The sequence below is a fragment of the Micromesistius poutassou genome (genome assembly GCF_964030765.1).
Source record: "Micromesistius poutassou genome assembly, chromosome: 5".
Lineage (NCBI taxonomy): Eukaryota > Metazoa > Chordata > Actinopteri > Gadiformes > Gadidae > Micromesistius > Micromesistius poutassou.
The window spans coordinates 19,431,491-19,449,554 of record NC_140275.1 but is presented as its reverse complement, the minus strand read 5'-3'; the positions used below and the strand labels follow the sequence as shown (position 1 = coordinate 19,449,554).

At 40.3% G+C, this 18,064-nt stretch overlaps 1 protein-coding gene and 1 pseudogene across 2 annotated transcripts; both read right to left on the bottom strand.

The window, feature by feature from the left end:
* Nucleotides 1–984: 984 nt before the first annotated feature.
* Nucleotides 985–3,894, bottom strand: LOC311343343 (annotated as a pseudogene). The gene is made up of 5 exons: nt 3,891–3,894; nt 2,968–3,119; nt 2,215–2,418; nt 1,749–1,844; nt 985–1,293 (listed from the first exon to the last, which is right to left on the bottom strand). The product of its transcript is annotated as an uncharacterized misc_RNA (transcript).
* An 8,761-nt stretch (nt 3,895–12,655) lies between these two features.
* got1l1 (glutamic-oxaloacetic transaminase 1 like 1) lies at nt 12,656–18,064 on the bottom strand (the record flags this gene model as incomplete). Its single annotated transcript, XM_084467655.1, has 8 exons — nt 12,656–12,801; nt 14,535–14,677; nt 15,258–15,423; nt 16,057–16,207; nt 16,347–16,561; nt 16,939–17,062; nt 17,602–17,783; nt 17,896–18,064. 8 exons carry the CDS (start codon nt 18,062–18,064, stop codon nt 12,656–12,658), a joined length of 1,296 nt encoding a protein of 431 aa, XP_084323781.1.

The following is an 18,064-nucleotide window of genomic DNA, read 5'->3' as shown; positions in this document are numbered from 1 at the left end:
AATGTAATTAAAATATTTAAGTAGATCTGAACAACTACATTGATTACCATGAAATATAAAATTGAGTTGATATAATTAAAATTTTGTTGTAGTCTACAAAAAAGTCTATGCAATAGTAACCCTAAGTTCAAACCACTCACAAAAAATGAGTAGACATAATTAAAATGTTAGGTAGATGCAACTGAAAATGAGATTATTATTTAACAAAACAAATCTGCTACACTTAATGTTTTTAACATAATGTAATTCATACTGGACTATCAAATATCAGAATAAATGTTACATTTACTTAATTTAAAAAAATGTATTTACTCTTTAATCTAGGAGTACTTCAGGTCAATATATGAAACAAAATAATAAAAGCAATTCTACACACATCATTTTAATTAAACATTTATTTGTCTGATTTGACAAATATAAAACATCAAGTTTAAATCCGAACAGCTTATCTTTGCAAATGACATGTAAAAATGTCCATGCTATAAAAACAGCTGAATTGAACTCTTGATAAGTGGTCTCTCAAGCCTGGGTGAAATGGACCAAGAACAATGGGTCACCACACAATGCATAAAATGCCATTTAACAGAATCTGTTTGGCATTAATGGAAATCTCAACTTGCATTACTCTTGGTATATTATGTAGTTTAACTTTCAACATGGTTTACTCTCGTCAGTGAGCATGTGACAATGTCCATCAGGCTGAAATTAATGCAGCATATGGCTGAAATGCACCAAGAACAATGACATTTTGCATAAATGCACCAAGAACAACATTTTGCATCCTCCTGAAATGCACTATAAACTATTTAAGATATTTCACATTAAAGTTCCACAAAAGCAAACAATACAAGTCCAACATGCAATTTAACTATGAATGGAAACTATTATGTAAACATTAATACAACAGTACATCAGCTAAACTTTAGACTTGCCAATGAAAAATTCCCTCACTAAGAGAGCATCTTGCTGAACAGTAGCCAGCAACTACATACAGAGGTAATTCTTCAGTCTCTGAACCTTGTAGGAAAGATTTCCAGAATCCAGCTCCAGCATTACTTTCTGGAATACCTCAAAACTGCATTTGAGGTTCTTTGGGTATCGCAGATCCAACGCGTAGGTCAATCCCAACAGATAGCAGCAGGCTCTGCTAAGATCCCCAAGACTGCTGAGGACAGTGTTGCCCTCAATCACAATCCCGACATCGACTGACCCGTCTTGGTTTTGCAGCAGGTAAATCTTCATGACCTCCTCTGCCAACTCGACTTGAACACTGGCAGATCCATCGGCAGCATCCTGCAGACATTGTAAAGAAAAAAACTGTTTAGAGCTCACTTTCAACCTGCATGTCACAAGACAAATACCACCTACTAACATAAAAGAGCAAAGCAGGATATAGAGTGGACAAATTGAACTGTGGTGGTCCCAAATTTGTTTTTGATTTCTTTAAAAACAGACAAAATAACTAATTAATGCTTCCATATAATTTATTCTCTCTCCAAACAAAATGGACACAGAAAATAACATTTGATGTATTTAAAGCAGGACAGACAGTGAAATCAGTCAGCATCGATCTATAAATGAATGTGGGTGACTCGTACAGTATCTGATGTCCACAGATGCTTTATACTATATGAAAAGCAGCTTCTTCTTTGTGTGCGGTAAGGAAAAAACTAACTGTACTGCAGCAACTCTATGGTCACCCATGATTACATTGTTAAAAATGACAAAAACTACAGTATTATACTAACCTCAAAGTCCTTGAACAAGGCACTGGCATCTTCTCCCAGATGTTTGATGAGAAATCGGATGACAACCTCACGTGTTTGTTGAATGGGGATTCCACTGTTGAATGGGGATTCCACCAACTTTAATGTCAAACCTTTCAATAGAATTTACACTAGAAAAAAGTACCTGGAGTTGGAGTGTAGTGATGTAAGAATAAAACAAAACATGTAAAATGGTGTGCAGAGGATGTGAGAGATTGAGGGACAGAAAACTAAGAAAGAAGAAGCAAGAACTGTTAAGGAAGGCTGGAGGATAGGAGGATGAATGAGGGAGAGTCAGAGGGGATAAAGATAAGTTGTCTGATTAGGATATGAACATGTAATTATTGATGGTAATTAACTTAAGGAGAGAAATGTGAATAAGACAGGTGGAATTATGATTATTACAGGTAAGGTATGAATTTAATTGGTGGAGGAAAAATTTTAATACCTGAAGTAGAACACTCATTTGTGCCCGATGTCTCTCTCCTGAAGCACCTTTCTTCGCTTGAAACAAGGACAGCAGTTTAGGTGTATAGATGTCCAACATTGCCATGAATTTTGGCTAAAGATTCAGTGTGGTGATCCTCTGAAACTCTGCGCTAACCTGAAAGAGAGAGAGATGAGAAAAGAGAAAAAGGAACTGGTGACTCATCTATTGTCATTCAGCAAAAGCTTAAGTCCATACTGAGAAGAATAGGATGCAAGACTGTACCATTATAATTTTAAATAGGATGTACAGTCACCAGACAATTCATTAGGTACACCTATCTAATGCAATCCAGTACAACAGCTGTGCCATAAATTAGCTTATACATTTTCAGTTTTTGTTGACATTGTCAGAAAGGTGATAATTATACTTTGTTTATCATTGAGGTCATCGTGGATGGTGGTGTATTGGAGTGCATTATATTGAGCGGTGTCCTTATACTTTTGTCCAATCCCTTAACATACGTTGAGGGGGACAAAATATTAGGAACACTTTTCAATGTATTGCACCTTTAATATACCAATATATTATCACCTTTCTGACAATGTCAACAAAAACTGAAAATGTATGTGTGGCAGAGCTGTTGTATTTGATTGCATTAGATGACACAGGTCTAACTAATGAAGTGCCAGTGAGTGTGTAACTGTGAAACATGCAGGTTTTCAGTCCACAATATGTATTGACCACTCTGTTACAACAATTCCAATTACTCACTTGCAAGTCACTGATGCTCATCTGTAGGCTGACAACATCATGTCTCCTATGTGCAAAAGTTCTGCACTTCAAGTCCTTGATGACTGTGCTGTCTCTCTTCTTTGATTCAGCGATTAGTTGGTTTCGGTCCAGCTCTTGTTGTTCCTTACTGTCTCCTCATATAAGCATCGATAATGCTTGAGAAGCTCCCCTTTTGAAGAATCCTCAAATGTGCAGAGCTTACATTGCCAAGACATGAGCCGCCACCTTAAAAAGGATGATACAATGTGATACAGTGATACAGTGTTACAATACGGAAGAAAAAGACTGATTTAATACTAATTTCCATTCATGTAGTTTTTGGACCAATATGTTTTATCATACAGATCTATTAACATGATATGAAATGATTTCATTTACACATTGATGTAAATTATATCTACAACTATAATGGAAAATATACACTAAAAAGATAAAATTATTTATAATTATTATTTATTAATTTTAGGTTTCATGCAATATGGGGAAAAAGAAAGGTCCCTTTTTTCGAAATTGAAACACCTAATCCTTCTGTACATTATAAAGAGATGCCATTTACCTTGTCTGATGTTATGTCTTCGTTCACCGTCTCTCTATTAGCAGTGTTGGTGCTGTAAAGCAGACATTCACATTTTTAACATGCTTGACGGAAAAATTCAACCTTTACTTGCTCTAGGTATCATCAAGTGTTCCCCCCAAAATATCACAAAAAATCCTGACAGCTGAGAATATTACAGGTATTGTCCGCCCCTCTATTAAATATGAATGGAGGCTGAAAATCAGCAGTCCTGAAATGTGTGTTTCTCTTCTATAATTAGTGTGGAGAAGGTTTTTACTCCAAATCCAAATACTCCAAATCCAAATCCAAATTGGATATTGTTTGAAATATTTCGATTCCTGTAAACCCATGCCGGTTCCTAAACGGTTCCGAAATCGATACTTTTTTTCTTTTTTATAGAAATGCCATGCCAACACTGATTCTTTGAAAATGTAACTATTTGCGTTACTGTAAAATATATATATATATATATTTGCTATATGTCAATGAATTTGAAGTAGTGCTTATATCTCCACCTTGAAAATACCAACTTTTCATCGGATTGCTCCGGACTCGCCGTCTCTGCTACTTCTTCGAATCTGTTAGGTGTGTGTGTGGTGCGCGACTGCGCGTGGCCTGGCTTGTGGGTAAAAACACTGGCTCCGATTGGCTACCATGAAACATGACTCTGCCTTAGCCAATCATAATCGCTTATCTCGTTGTTAATCCACCCCGTCTCCGTCCTCACTAGCAGTTTGTGTGTGGAGCCAGGGGTGCTTTCGGATTACGCAGTTTATCCAATCAATTCATAGTAACGCATCGCATTTAACGTTCAGTAATAACGGCGTTGTAACGACGGAAACAGTAATTAGTTAGATTACCCCGTTACTGAAAAAATAACGGCGTTACCTAACGCCGTTATACGTTATGGACATGATGGCTGCAGCTGGGCAGCAGGAGAGGAAAGTGCTCTGCATTTTTTCCGACCACAAGAGGGCGAGAGGATTGTTGCGGCACCGAAAGAAATGTAGTCATTCGGTCCGGGTAGAACCGACCATGTTGCCCCCGGTACCACTCGGTACTTGGTCCTCGGTACCCAACACTAGCTACGATCGCACCACCCCCCCGGTCGGTCGTCGGTCCTGGATAACTTACTGAAGCTGTCAGCCTTACCGTTTTGGCGGAGTGAGCTTCAAAGCACCAGCTACTCCCTGCCACAGCCCCATTAACACCCGTTTCTCTCCCTCGCGCTAGAAGTCCATTCCGTACCGAGTGTCACAAACTAAGCATGTTTAATTGTATAGCGCTAAAATACGAATAAATTCATTCAAAGTCATTTTTTCGTGACGTTAGCTGTATAAGCTGTGTGTTAGCTGAGCAATTTGGTGGCTAGAAAACTGTTAATGAAGTTAGCTAATGTACAACCGCATGGTGGTGACAGTATTTAAAAAAAAAAAAAAAAAAACATTAACGTTTATGTGCAGGAAGACAGGGTCGCTATTTCATTCAACTTTGCTAGTGCTCTGCTTACCGCCGTAGAGTTCTCCCAAGTGATGTTCACCGCGGTGTCTCCGAGACCGTTGCTTGCCTCTGTTGTTGCAAAACGCAGGCTAGATATCTCATGATTCCACTCTCTGCGCGCAAAAACTACTCAATTTCTTAAATTGTTGATGAAGACTATTGAGTTAGAGTGAGTAATAATTAAAGTTTTTGAAACCGATTGGTATAATTGCTCCATACTCAAATATTCTGACTGTTATTTACTGAAAATATTATGGATATCTTAAAATTATAATTTGTTTGTCAAATACTAATTTCTTTTGTGAAATAAACTTAAATAATGGATGTAAATATAAGGCAAAATTAACTGTTGGATTTTTCAGCATTTATTTTTATATGTCCAACTCAAATAATCAGTTTTGTGATTTTCAGAGATTTTATTAAGATAATATACTTTTGTATTATTGTGATATATACTAAGGCCCTGAATTACTTTTTTGGGTGCACCTTGGCGTGATGTAGCAATGCTATTCAATGTGTTCCCTACCTTACGCCTACTCCTAAAAAAAACGTAGGCCTATGTGTGTGGTAATGTAACCATAATACATGCGTTAACACGTTACATACCATTCAGTTTAAAGGTCTTATGAAAACATGTTGTTAGACTCACTGAGCTATTATCTTCTCTCTAAGCATCCATGTCTGAACATCATGTATTCCCGTCTCTTGACAGGTCTCCTTAAGTGGCAGACTCCTCCATCTCTGGCTCTCCATCAATCTCCTGAAGACAAACATCAGGAACAAAGACAGTTTGTTCCTGATCCCCTCCGTCGCTGAACATGCCATCCGTTGACTTGTGTTGTACTGATGGTTCAGCAAAAGCAGCCCTTGATTAAATGGTAGATCCAAGCCTGCCGTGATATTTATATAATCATATACAGTATAATAATCTTCCCTATGTGGGTTTCTAAAGCAGTCATATGAGAATGAATGAAGTTCCATATGAACCAAACATAAACATACCATATAGCTACTACTTCACAACCAAAGGATGCTACTGTGTTGATGTCAACAAACCCTGAAAGAATAGCACACCTGCCCCCCAAGATGGAGCCCTGCCCCCCAAGATGGAGCCCTGCCCCCCAAGATGGAGTCCTCCTGGGGGGGGGGGGGGGGGACAGACAGATTGTTACTTTTCTCCACAAACAACTGTCAAATTTGAAATAAAAACCTGAATAACCTGAATAAATCGAAAGCGAGATTGAATCTAACTTTTTGTTTTTGCTTGCAGTACAAAACTGAAACAGAATTGACACAATTTACTTTAATAATCATGAATCATGAATAAACAAGTATGACAATTCAGTTGTATGTGTGACCTTATGTGACACTGTATGGAATTACATGTCGTCATCATCCCAGTGTAGAAGTGTGTCATAGATACAACTTTTGACCACCAACTTTAAATCCTTAACATTTCTTGGAAAATATCAGAAACAAAAGCAAAATTTCTTAAAAAAGAATAAAGTCCACAATAACATTTTGTTAACCATAAATTAAGTCATCCAACAATTGTAAGAGGCTTGATTTAAAAGTACATTTTATTAATTAGCATTGATGTTTTTTCCCCCAGAAGTTATAAAGTAAATTTCGTATTGGAAAATCATACTTGGGTTGGAAAGATTTTCTTGTATAACTGTCCATGTGCCATATAATTGGTAATTCATTTATATCATTATTTATATAATTTACCAATTCCTCTGTTTCCTCACGTTTCTCATTACTTTATTAATTGGCTCGCTGTCCAGAACTCCTGCCACTTCACTGCATTAATGGACAAAATCAAAAGTTGAATATCAGACTCTCATATATTCAGGGGCTTTATAGTTAAGTAAGTACAATTAGACGCTTTAAAACCAGATGTTGATTCCAAGGATGCTCATTTGAGAATTTCTATTCTCTGCGATTACTCTGTTCCCACTGTAGAATAAGTTAACAGATAAACAATAATTAATACATTTATTGCATTAATATATTTTCTAGGTACCCTAGGTACGCTTTACATAATGAGTATGTAAAGAAGTTGAGGTTAGTGTGCTGGCGAGCACACTAACAAGGAGAGCAAGGAACCCATTGCTTAGAGAATATTCCTATGTCTCTTCAGCCCACCAGTCTTCCTCAAGAATTGACATGTTCCTTGTTAGTAACTTCCAAATTCAACAGATTTCATAAAATACTATTCATCCAATTATCAGTGACCAATGCCTACGCTACTAGATGGCGTTTCATCTCACACATCACTATCACAGGGAGAGAGTGGGCTTCCGTTCTGGAAATGAACAACTCTCCAGAAATCTCAACATCAACCCTTTTTTAGAAACAGTGTTGAGAGGCATAATCATATCATACTCATCACATAAAAAAAACAGCAGCAATTAGAAAACAATCTTGAGCAAAAAGTGAAACAGCTAAGCAATCAACAATCTACCACTCCATCTGAACAAACACACATTAAATTAAGACAAGCTAAAACACAATTGGACAGTATCATACACAAAAAAAACACAGTTCTGTTTACAACAACTCAAATACGATCAGTTTCATCTCAGTAACAAAGCAGGTAAATATCTGGCAAACATGTTACAGCACAAGAAAGACAAATCACTTATCCCATCTCTTCTTGATACCTCAGGTAAAACTACTCAGGATCCTAAAGACATCAACAACATCTTCCGCCAATTCTACAGCAGTTTGTATTCTGCCGGTATCCAACCCTCCCAATCCGAAATAAACTAATTTCTTAACAATCTGGACCATCCCTCATTAACCACAGACGAGACAACCCTACTAGACCAACCCATCAACCCTGAAGAACTCATCAAAGCCTTACATAGTATGCCAAACAATAAATCACCTGGACCAGATGGACTACCGGCAGAATTCTACAAACATTTTTGGGACATCCTATCACTTTTCAATAGATTAATTGCAGAAATAAAATCCACCTCTACCATTCCCACACATATGAATACAGCAGTCATCAGTCATACTGAAACCAAATAAGGACCCAACACAACCCTCTAGTTACCCCCCTCTGTCATTAATCAATACAGACTTGAAAATCATTACCAAAACTTTAGCCACCAGGATTGAATCAATCTGCACTTATCACTTCTATGAGATCATTCGGCCTATGAGATCACACTCATAGGCCGAATTGCAACAGTCAAAATGAAAACCCTCCCACAGATGAACTACCTATTTGCATTGATACCAACCACCCCAACAGACAATTGGTTCAACTAGACTAGACTCTAAACTAGACTCTCTCACCACCCATTTTTATTGGAAAGACAAAAGACCACAAATAACATTTTTAACACTTCAAAACAAGAAACATCTAGGTGGTCTTGAAGCACCAAACTTCATGCACTATTTTCTGGCTAATCATTACAATACTTTGGATTTGGAAAGGAAACTATGCACCCCATTATCTATTGCAGACCTCCCCTTCCTACCGCAGTCAATCAAAACAATTGACCTCTGTCATAACATCACGATATCCACAACTCTGACAGCCTGGTGGAAAGCCAACAAAATCACCAAGGCAACACTAGCACCATGTAGGCTCACTCCCATCTGGTACAACACTGATTTCTAACTGCACAAGGCACCTATCTATTTCCCCAAATGGCAGCAAAGGGGCATCACCTACCTTCATCGCATCTTCAAAAACCACAAATGTATGTCATTCACCTCAATTATCCAAAATTAGGGATCGGGAGAGACCAATTTCTTTGTTACCAACATCTGAAATCTTTAATCAAATCTAAAATGGAATTAACTAACAACACTTTACAACCTTCTAAAATAGGATGAGTGCCCCCCTATTGCAAAAGAAGAGTATGTGTGTGTGTGTGTGTGTGTGTGTGTGTGTGTGTGTGAGAAAGAGATTTTGTGTGTGTGTGTGTGTGTGTGTGTGTATCTGGATTCAGGCAACTGAAGATTAAAATATTCAATATGAAAGTCAGTTGTTGTAGAAACCAACATTTCCAACACAACATGGGGCAGTGACATTGTATGTTTCATAATGGATTATGTGAACATGAAAGAAGAACCATGTTTTATACTTGAATAGATATCCTCTAACACACTCTCACCCTGGCACTCACTAGCAAATAACCGGGGAAGGTTGTGGGGCACGTTGGGGGCCTGGTTGCTCCTGTCCTCAGCTGTCGGCCCAGCATGGGCTCTCTCGCTGGGTCAGGGCCGGCAAGTCTGAGGGAAGGACGGACGGACGGACGGGAACTTCCTCCGCATAAGAGCGGAGGAAGTTGCCTATAGCTCCCTGGGGAGAGCACATCTCAACGATAATGACATTAGCTTTGTTGGAATCAATAGGATGATTGATTGCCAATGACTTCCAGAGGAATAGTTTGAATGGATGCTTCCATGGCCGCTCATCAGTCTGCTCCGTGGCTGACATGCTCTGTTGGGGGATGGTCGGGGAGGGATGAGGGGGAGAGGCTGCTGGCACAGTATCGGTGTTAAAGGAAACCGTTGGCACCAAGCCATGCCAGCCATGGGTTTTCTAAACAGAACTTGATCTATTGTGAAGGCCAGACTGTCCCTCTCAGACACATATGATGATTGACTCGTGGACATTTCCTTGTAGTGATGGTTTTTAGGGTTGTTGTTATTGATTCTGGTTCTACGTATATGTATGTGAAATCTGGAATATCTTGGAATATTTTGTTGTGGGGTTGACTTTCTATTAATTTTAATACCTGATAATTCATCTTTGATATAAATTGTAACTGTAATTTCATCATTCAAATCTCAAGAACGACTGCTTGTGAAGACACCCATTTCTGTAAACAAAAGACTTGGGGCATAATAGTGCTCTGGCTGTGACATTTATCAGCCTTAATGTTCCACTGAAATTAAATAAATAACATGAAATAATACGAGGTGGCCCATTCCCTCCATTAAACATCCATTTCTGTCCTTTCTCTCTGCACCAGACAGAAGTGCAATTCAGACAGTGTCCAGTCTGCATGGAGCACGGTTTTGTAAACATGGAATTGAAAATAAATACAGCACATCTGCCAGACCGAAAACTAACGAAAGATATGCATCAGTATTCTTAAAGCCTTCATTTTTACAATATCGACAATACTTTTTAAATACATCTAGGAATTGACAAGGGATTCTCGAGGACCAATGCTGACTTTTGATTTACACTTTCTATATCCATGAGATGAATGGCACCTTAAAAGCAGGCATGTTGAGTTGTGTGACGTAGCCGTGGTGTATGGCATAGGTTTGTCGTGATGGAGGTGAATGCGACGTGTCTGTGTCTGAATCACTTCCCAGCAGCAAACTGGCCCTCATTTCTCTCTATTGGGATTTATTTGCCCCAGTAAATCTGTGTTGTCTTAGGGGGAGAGCCACTGCAATCTGCAATGTACACAAGACCTTTGTCAAACCTAATATATGCCATGTTCTTCCTGGTGGGTGATGGATGCTGGGGAGCATCTCTGCTGATTCAGGTCAACATTAATGGCTGTTTATGGGTAGATATAGTCCTAGGCCCTGGAACATATCATCTTGCAATATATAATTGAATCAATAGAAAATACTTTCTATTTTAAAAGTCTACCTGTGAGCATTGTCTTTATATATATATATATATATATATATATATATATATATATATATATATATATAAAGGAAAAAACACACAGGATTGTGCTGTTCCCCAACAGGTTTTATTAAGGACATTTAGACTATCGTATGAAGAAGACATATAAACAAAATACCTTCCATCATTGCTCTAAAGAAATATTTCTTAAGTGTTTCACAGAGATAATTACACTGTAGTGTTTAACTGCCATCTAGGCCAATTTGTTCTTGTACGTACTTCACAAAATAAAATACGCTATACATCATACCTACACCTTCATCCCAAACCACTGGTTGAACAGGACGTTAGTGAGATGAACTCACACACTCATATGACCTTTGAACTATCATCTCAAAACAATCAAACATACAGTCAGGGAGGCACCGATGGAGAGTTACATCGTTATAAGACGATATTGGCCTGATCACAGATGGTGTGATGAAGGGCTGACTTTAAAACATTTCACTTATTTTTATAATGGAGATCGTTATATTGCCCAGGCACAAATAGAGGTATTAACAACAACCAAAAAATATTTGTATCGGCATCAGCTAACAGGAAAATTGTTAATTTAAACATCTATATTTGTAACGGCTTGAAACCTCCCAATCGGTAGTTCCCTGATTCAGTTTGGTTTACCATATTCCTTCTTCGTTGTATAGGTCTATACATCTGACCATGTTATGTACAGAGTATGAATCACCTAACACATAGGACAAGACAAGACTTGAGACGTATTATAACAAGGATTAAGCTTCTATGAATATAGAAGCACAGATGCGTATTAAGTTTTCAAAGTATATAAGGAGCTACCGTTTGAGGGAATCTTACTGAACATCATGTACAGAAGCGTAATGCATTTAATGAAGACAAAACATTCTACTTGTTTTTCTAAAAAAAAATCAGAGAAAAGTTTTAACGGGGTTAAAAACGTAAGCTCTGTTTCTCTCTGAACTATCACGTTTCTTATCTCAGAATTCTGAGAAAGGTTGACTTTGAGAAAAAAAATCCACTCCTGTTTTTCTGAAATAATGAGTTGCTCAAAAAGAGAAGCTGTAACTCACTAGAGCTTGAGTTCATAGAAGCAAACATGCCTCGTCTGTTGGGTTGAATCCAGGTTTATTTTTGTTTATGTTTGAGACGTTGGGAGATGTCCTTGAGTAATATTGATGGTATTGTTTTCAGTTTGTCCACTTTGGGCCCCTTCAGACTTGTTATGATCTGATGTCATTGTGCTGTTTCAGGATCAGTTGAACTGATATGGCTTCAAGGATATAAGTCGATGCATCTGAAATGCATTCTCTACTGTTACATGTGGTTAAGCGATTACTTTGATTACATAATTAGACGATATTAGTTAACATATATATAACATATATATCAAGTACAGAGTCGTATATCGACTCTGTATCAGAGTAATTCCATGTGGAGGGTTTGGCTGATCAGCAGAAGGCCTACTCCATGCAGGTGAGAGTTTCTTGCACGATTCTGAGGAATCAAATTCATTCAGAAAATGAATTTCTTTTACATAAAAACCTTTCTCAGAGTTCTGAGATAGATTTACCAAATTTACCTTCGGAATGCAAGTGCATGCATTCCGCTTCTGTAGAAACCTATCATTTCTACATCCACTTTTTTAAAATATTTATTCAGTTTTATCAGACCATGCATTATCTTGAAAGACAGAATAGAAAGAAGGAAAGACAGAGTAAAATTATACCATAACACACTACGGCAAATAAAGTAAATTAAAGTCTCCACGTTAAACGCTGTGTGCTACACTGTCTGTTTCCAGCCAACATAGACAACCCACCATTCAACATTCCAGTATTATGTCACAATTAACGCAATTGTGGATGTTGTCCCTGCATAAACCAAACCGTTGGGCCACCTGTTTGTGTCTAAACCCATACCGTCCACTTTACCTTTTAAGATCCTCGTCGCGGCTAGGAGAGGGGCTGAGAGCTCAGCGCTTCATGCAACGCCTCCGTCACGTAGTCAAGGTTACGGCTATTGACCGCGCTCACATTCAGACAGCCATTAGGGAGGACGTAGACGTGCTTTCTCTTTGACAGATACTCTACCTGCTCCGCTAAAGCCAAAGCCCAGAGAATATAGAAGAAAAACAAAAGAAAATCAGTGGTTCAGTTTTCAGCATTTCAGTGAACATTGTACTACGATTGAGGATCTGTATTCTGTATGTGAATCTATTCCTATCCGGTTTTGGGCAGAGTGGCTATGGAAGCAAATCTGTACCATAATTCAAATTAAAGTGGATTAACAGAAATGCTTTTTCATTTTCAGAATATAGCTGCATTTTTTGACACATAAATAAAATTAATAATAAATCATCCAAACTGCATTTTAATTTTCTTCTTCAATATTGCTCATTTTGTAACTTAACTTAACTTAAAAAGAAAAGGACATTCAAGATTAAATTTTCAAAAGATGCCCCGGCAAATAGTTACCAAAATTCAATTTGAAATGTCAAATTTGAAAATTAAAATGCATTAGCAGAAAGGCATTTTAATTTCAAGGTCATTGCTGCATTATTTGACTCATAAATAAAATGATCATCCAAACTGCATTTTCATTTTCTTCTTCAAGACTGCTCATTTTATGACACAACTAAAAAGAAAACAAAGAGGACATTGCTTTTTCGTTTTCATGCCTGCCCCCCGCAAAAAAGAGTCCATAATTCAATTTGAATTCTCAATCCCAAGCGGCGCAGGAGAGTGACGTCAGTGGCCTCTCTTCTTCTTCAGTTCCGAGTCTGACCGTGATACACATCTAATACGTTAGGGGGCACAGTCCAGGTAGCAATGTGTGGCGGATTTGTTGACCGGTTGTGGGGGGGGGGGGGGGGGGGGGGAGCAGCATGTTGTGTGCAGGTGAGCCCAACCAACCCGGAAAGAGAAGAACGGCCACTGACATCACTCTCCTGCGCCGCTTGGGATTGAGAATTCAAATTGAATACGAAAAAGCAATGTCCTTCTTTTTAGTTGTGTCATAAAATGAGCAGTCTTGAAGAAGAAAATGAAAATGCAGTTTGGATGATCTATTATTCATTTTATTTATGAGTCAAATAATGCAGCAATGACCTTGAAAGGAAAATGCCTTTCTGCTAATGCATTTTAATTTTCAAATTTGACATTTCAAATTGAATTTTGGTAACTATTTGCCGGGCATCTTTTGAAAATTAAATCTTAAATGTCCTTTTCTTTTTCATTTTAATTAAGTTACAAAATGAGCAATATTGAAGAAGAAAATGAAAATGCAGCTTGGATGATTTATTATTAATTTTATTTATGTGTCAAAAAAATGCAGCTATATTCTGAAAATGAAAAAGCATTTCTGTTAATCCACTTTAATTTGAATTATACCGATTATTACAGATTTGCTTCAAGAGTCATGTATGTCTGGAGGTCGTTAGGAGGTTGATGATGTAAAGCCCTTTGTTGTGGGCTATGTGGTCCATGGCAGGATGGACAACAATTATAAAGGAAAATCGGTCAACCCAACATAATTTATACATTGAATAGAACGGAGCGCATAGAATGAACTGTATCTTTCTGAGAAATGGTTTGAATTGGTCAATAAAAGTGTGTCAGGAAGCCCTTAGCTACAAGTGCAAATGTGAGCCCGTCTATCTTCCCAATCCGTGTTGCACTGGCAGAAGCCAAACATTTTTTTATCTCACCTAATTCCAAGCGCTTATAAAGACTAGCCTAATCGAGTCTAATTGACTCACCATATGATTCATGACTGAAAAAACTAAAACAAAAAGAGAACCCCAAATCTGATATTGGGGATCGGAACACCTACCATTCAGGCCAGTGCAGCAGTACAGACCCGTCTGTTGGGTCAGGTGGTCCCAGCAGCCTGGAGTTCCCAGCAGCCTCAGCTTCTCCCTGAGCCGTTCCCTGACCAGCATGCACCGCGCTGCCATGTGCCACAAGCCCTCCTGCCTACCAGACATTTGACTTACAACAAACGGCTGCCACCCTCCACTCACCCCTTCTGTTTCTACATTTACATTTAGGGCATTTAGCAGAAGCTTTTATCCAAAGCAACTTACAATAAGTACATTTGTCAGAAGAAAGAGAAACAATATACAGCTATCGGTACAGAAAGGATGTTCTTAGAACCAAGTGCCAAGCATTTACAATCGCTTGGTTAACCCAGTCCCTTTACACAACAAAGATAGCTAGGATAAGACACTACACAATGCTAAGTACTATTTTTAAGTGTAAGGATGTACAACATACAATAAGTGCGTAAATTAAGTGCCAGGACGTACAACAAACAATAAGTGCATAAGAGGGGTGTGGGGGAGGGGTAAGGGGGGAGGCTATGCAGAGTCTAGGTGAACTCTGAACAACAGAGGTACACCTCTATGGTAACGAGGTACACCTCTATGTTAACATTAACATTAAAAAGAGTGAGGTGAGGTGAAGGGAGAGTTTACCAAGAGGCCGAGTGTGACACAGTGGCCGTATAGTGTGGGGCTTTGTCACGTTAGAGAGAGCTTGTTTGCTCTGGACTCACCACTCGGCGCGGTGGGCCGGGTTGCTGAGCACGGCGGCCACAATGCGGGCGCCCCCAACGGGCGGCTGGGCCCACAGGGCGTTGATGAGCCTCTCCGTCTGGGAGCGCACGGCCAGCAGCACCGAGCTCTGCCTGAACACGCACAGCAGGTGGCCCACGTGCTCGCCTAAGGGGACAGGACCGCTAGGTCAGTTTAAAGACCAGCATGTTCAGCGTGTTGCAGAGGTCCGTGGCGGTCTACTTTCTTTCTCGTTTTTTTGTTCATCTAGTTTTCAGAGGTGGATATGACTGCAACCAGTGCTGTGCAGGAACGCGCTGAAAGAGCCCTCATATATTTGGTGAACAGTGAACTGAACGTGCCCGTTTGCAGCTACTGAACACATATGTGAGCGCCGTTCACTCTCACGATACTGGATGATGCTCACACAATTATTCTGCGGAAATTACAATAATATAATATAAATCAAACAGCATATTTGCGGATATTCTTCACATAATCAGACTCAGAGGAATAAAAACCTAATTACAGCCTCCAACAATGAATGAGCCTGAGGCTGTAGTGCAGCCTCAGGCTGCCATTCACGACGGCCCGTCATCTTAGATAAGCATTGCGGCAAGCTACTTGCTCCGGCCTTGACTACTAACTACCACAATGACTGACTGACTCTCTCTCTCTCTCTCTCTGTCTCTCTCTGTCTCTCTCTCTCTCTCTCTCTCTCTCTCTCTCTCTCTCTCTCTCTCTCTCTCTCTCTCTCTCTCTCTCTCTCTCTCTCTCTCGTCCTCCCTCCCCCTCTCTCACCGTACAATCCGAAGCAGTGGGAGAAGGACTGAGCACACAGCAGCTCCATCCCCAGTGATTGACAGTACTGCACGGGCCACGCGTCCCGCTCCGGCGCCCCATGGCACAGGCCCGTCACGGGCAGCAGCATGAAGGGGAAGAGCTGGCGTCTCTGTTCAAACCGAGAGGAACAAAGGTGGGGAGGGAGCCGTGGGGAAAAGTTGAAAGAGCGGTAATGGCGAAGGATCACGGCGAGGCACGCTTATCGAACACCCGATTGATTGTTGAGTGGAGCGTTTCTCGCCTCATACCATCATGAGCCGTGCAATCAGGGCCCAGTCGTCCCGGGAGAGGTCGGCCCCGGTGGGGTGGGCGGAGGCAGACAGCACCACCACGCTCTGCTCCGGGGCCGTCTCCAGGTCCTCCAGGAGCTGGTCCACGCAGACCGCGCGCCGCCCCGCGTCCCAGTAGCGGTACTGACGCACGTCGGGCATCCCGGCCGCCTGGAAGACCCCCGCCAGCGAGTCTTGTCGGGTCAGAGTCAAAGCAGATTGGTTGGGCGGGTCAGAGTCCAGAACCCATCACACACAGAATACCTTTTCTAATTCTTATTCATTTATCCCGGAAAAGATTGTGACGATTGAATCCCGGAGATAAGAACCACAAAGGTCCGGTTTGATGCTTTGACACATGCCTGAGCGGCGGGATAGTCTGAGTCCCAGCTGATTGGTTCAAACTCTGATGTCTACCCGTCTGCAACCCTGAGAACCCAACTCCTACCTGCATATACAACACCGATTATTAAGAGTCTCTTTGAATAAGGGTGTCTGCTAAAGCAGTCCTTGTGGTAGTGGTACTAACTAAGTAGTACTAATTTCAGAAGTCATTGGCATGGCAACTTACCATCACAGGGGGATGAGAGATAGACTGGCCCTTGCCAGGCAGCGTCCCCATTGTACCAGTGTCTCAGGAGTTCAGCCCCGAGTCTCACAGCACCAGTAAAACCAACGGTCTGGACGCCTAGCACCTACAAAACACACCACATCACCACACAAATGGTGGACATTGTCATTTTGGACCTGTTTGTGTGTGTGTGTGTGTGTGTGTGTGTGTGTGTGTGTGTGTGTGTGTGTGTGTGTGTGTGTGTGTGTGTGTTGACTAGATTGGCCATTTCCTCCTGATAATCATGTGGGAGACATATAGAGGTTAAGGCTTCAGTTATAAACACAATGTCTAATAATACTATCTACAGGAGGTAATTTGTGTGTTGATGTAAAGCCCTTTTTTGTGCGCTATGCAGTCGATATGTGGCAGGATGGACAACAATCATAAAGGAAAATAGGTCAACAAAACACAATCCATACATTAAATGGAACGGAACACATACAATTAACTGAATCGTTCCGAGAAACGGTTTTAATTGGTCTAGGATTCATATCCTCTATCCCTATCCTCATTATAGTCACATGGGTGACATGTAAAGGTTAAGGCTTCTGTTATGACAAACACAATGTCGAATAATACAAATATATAATAAAATAAAATTCTCCTGTGTTTTGACCTTACCCTGTTCTCCACGATGGCAGAGGAGTTCTTCCCTAGAACCGCCTCAGTGGCCCTGTGGTTAAACTCGGCCAGGCCGAAAGATGAAGGATGTGGTGAACCCAGGGTCTGGTCTGAGCTCATCCTCCTCTTGATCTTCCCGATGAAGGGCGACACATACGGCTGGCCCTGCTCGTTGAGATACTCTGTGAACACAACCCAAAATTTAGTGACACTTGGACATGAGTGACGACACTAGATATTCATAATTTATGAGAAACTGCTAACTAATTAAAAGGGCGTCAACAGGTCTCTCGCCTCTTCCCGCCAGGTAAACCTTCCTGACGTCATCGTCCGTCCTGAACGCGAACAGGGACTTCGCTTCCGGGTTGGAGGCGGCGGCGTGCGTGTCGACAAACACGGACGGGTTTGTTATCTTTTCGGCGTGTTTTGAGGCTCCTGCACGACTGGCCCGGCGAGATTGCAT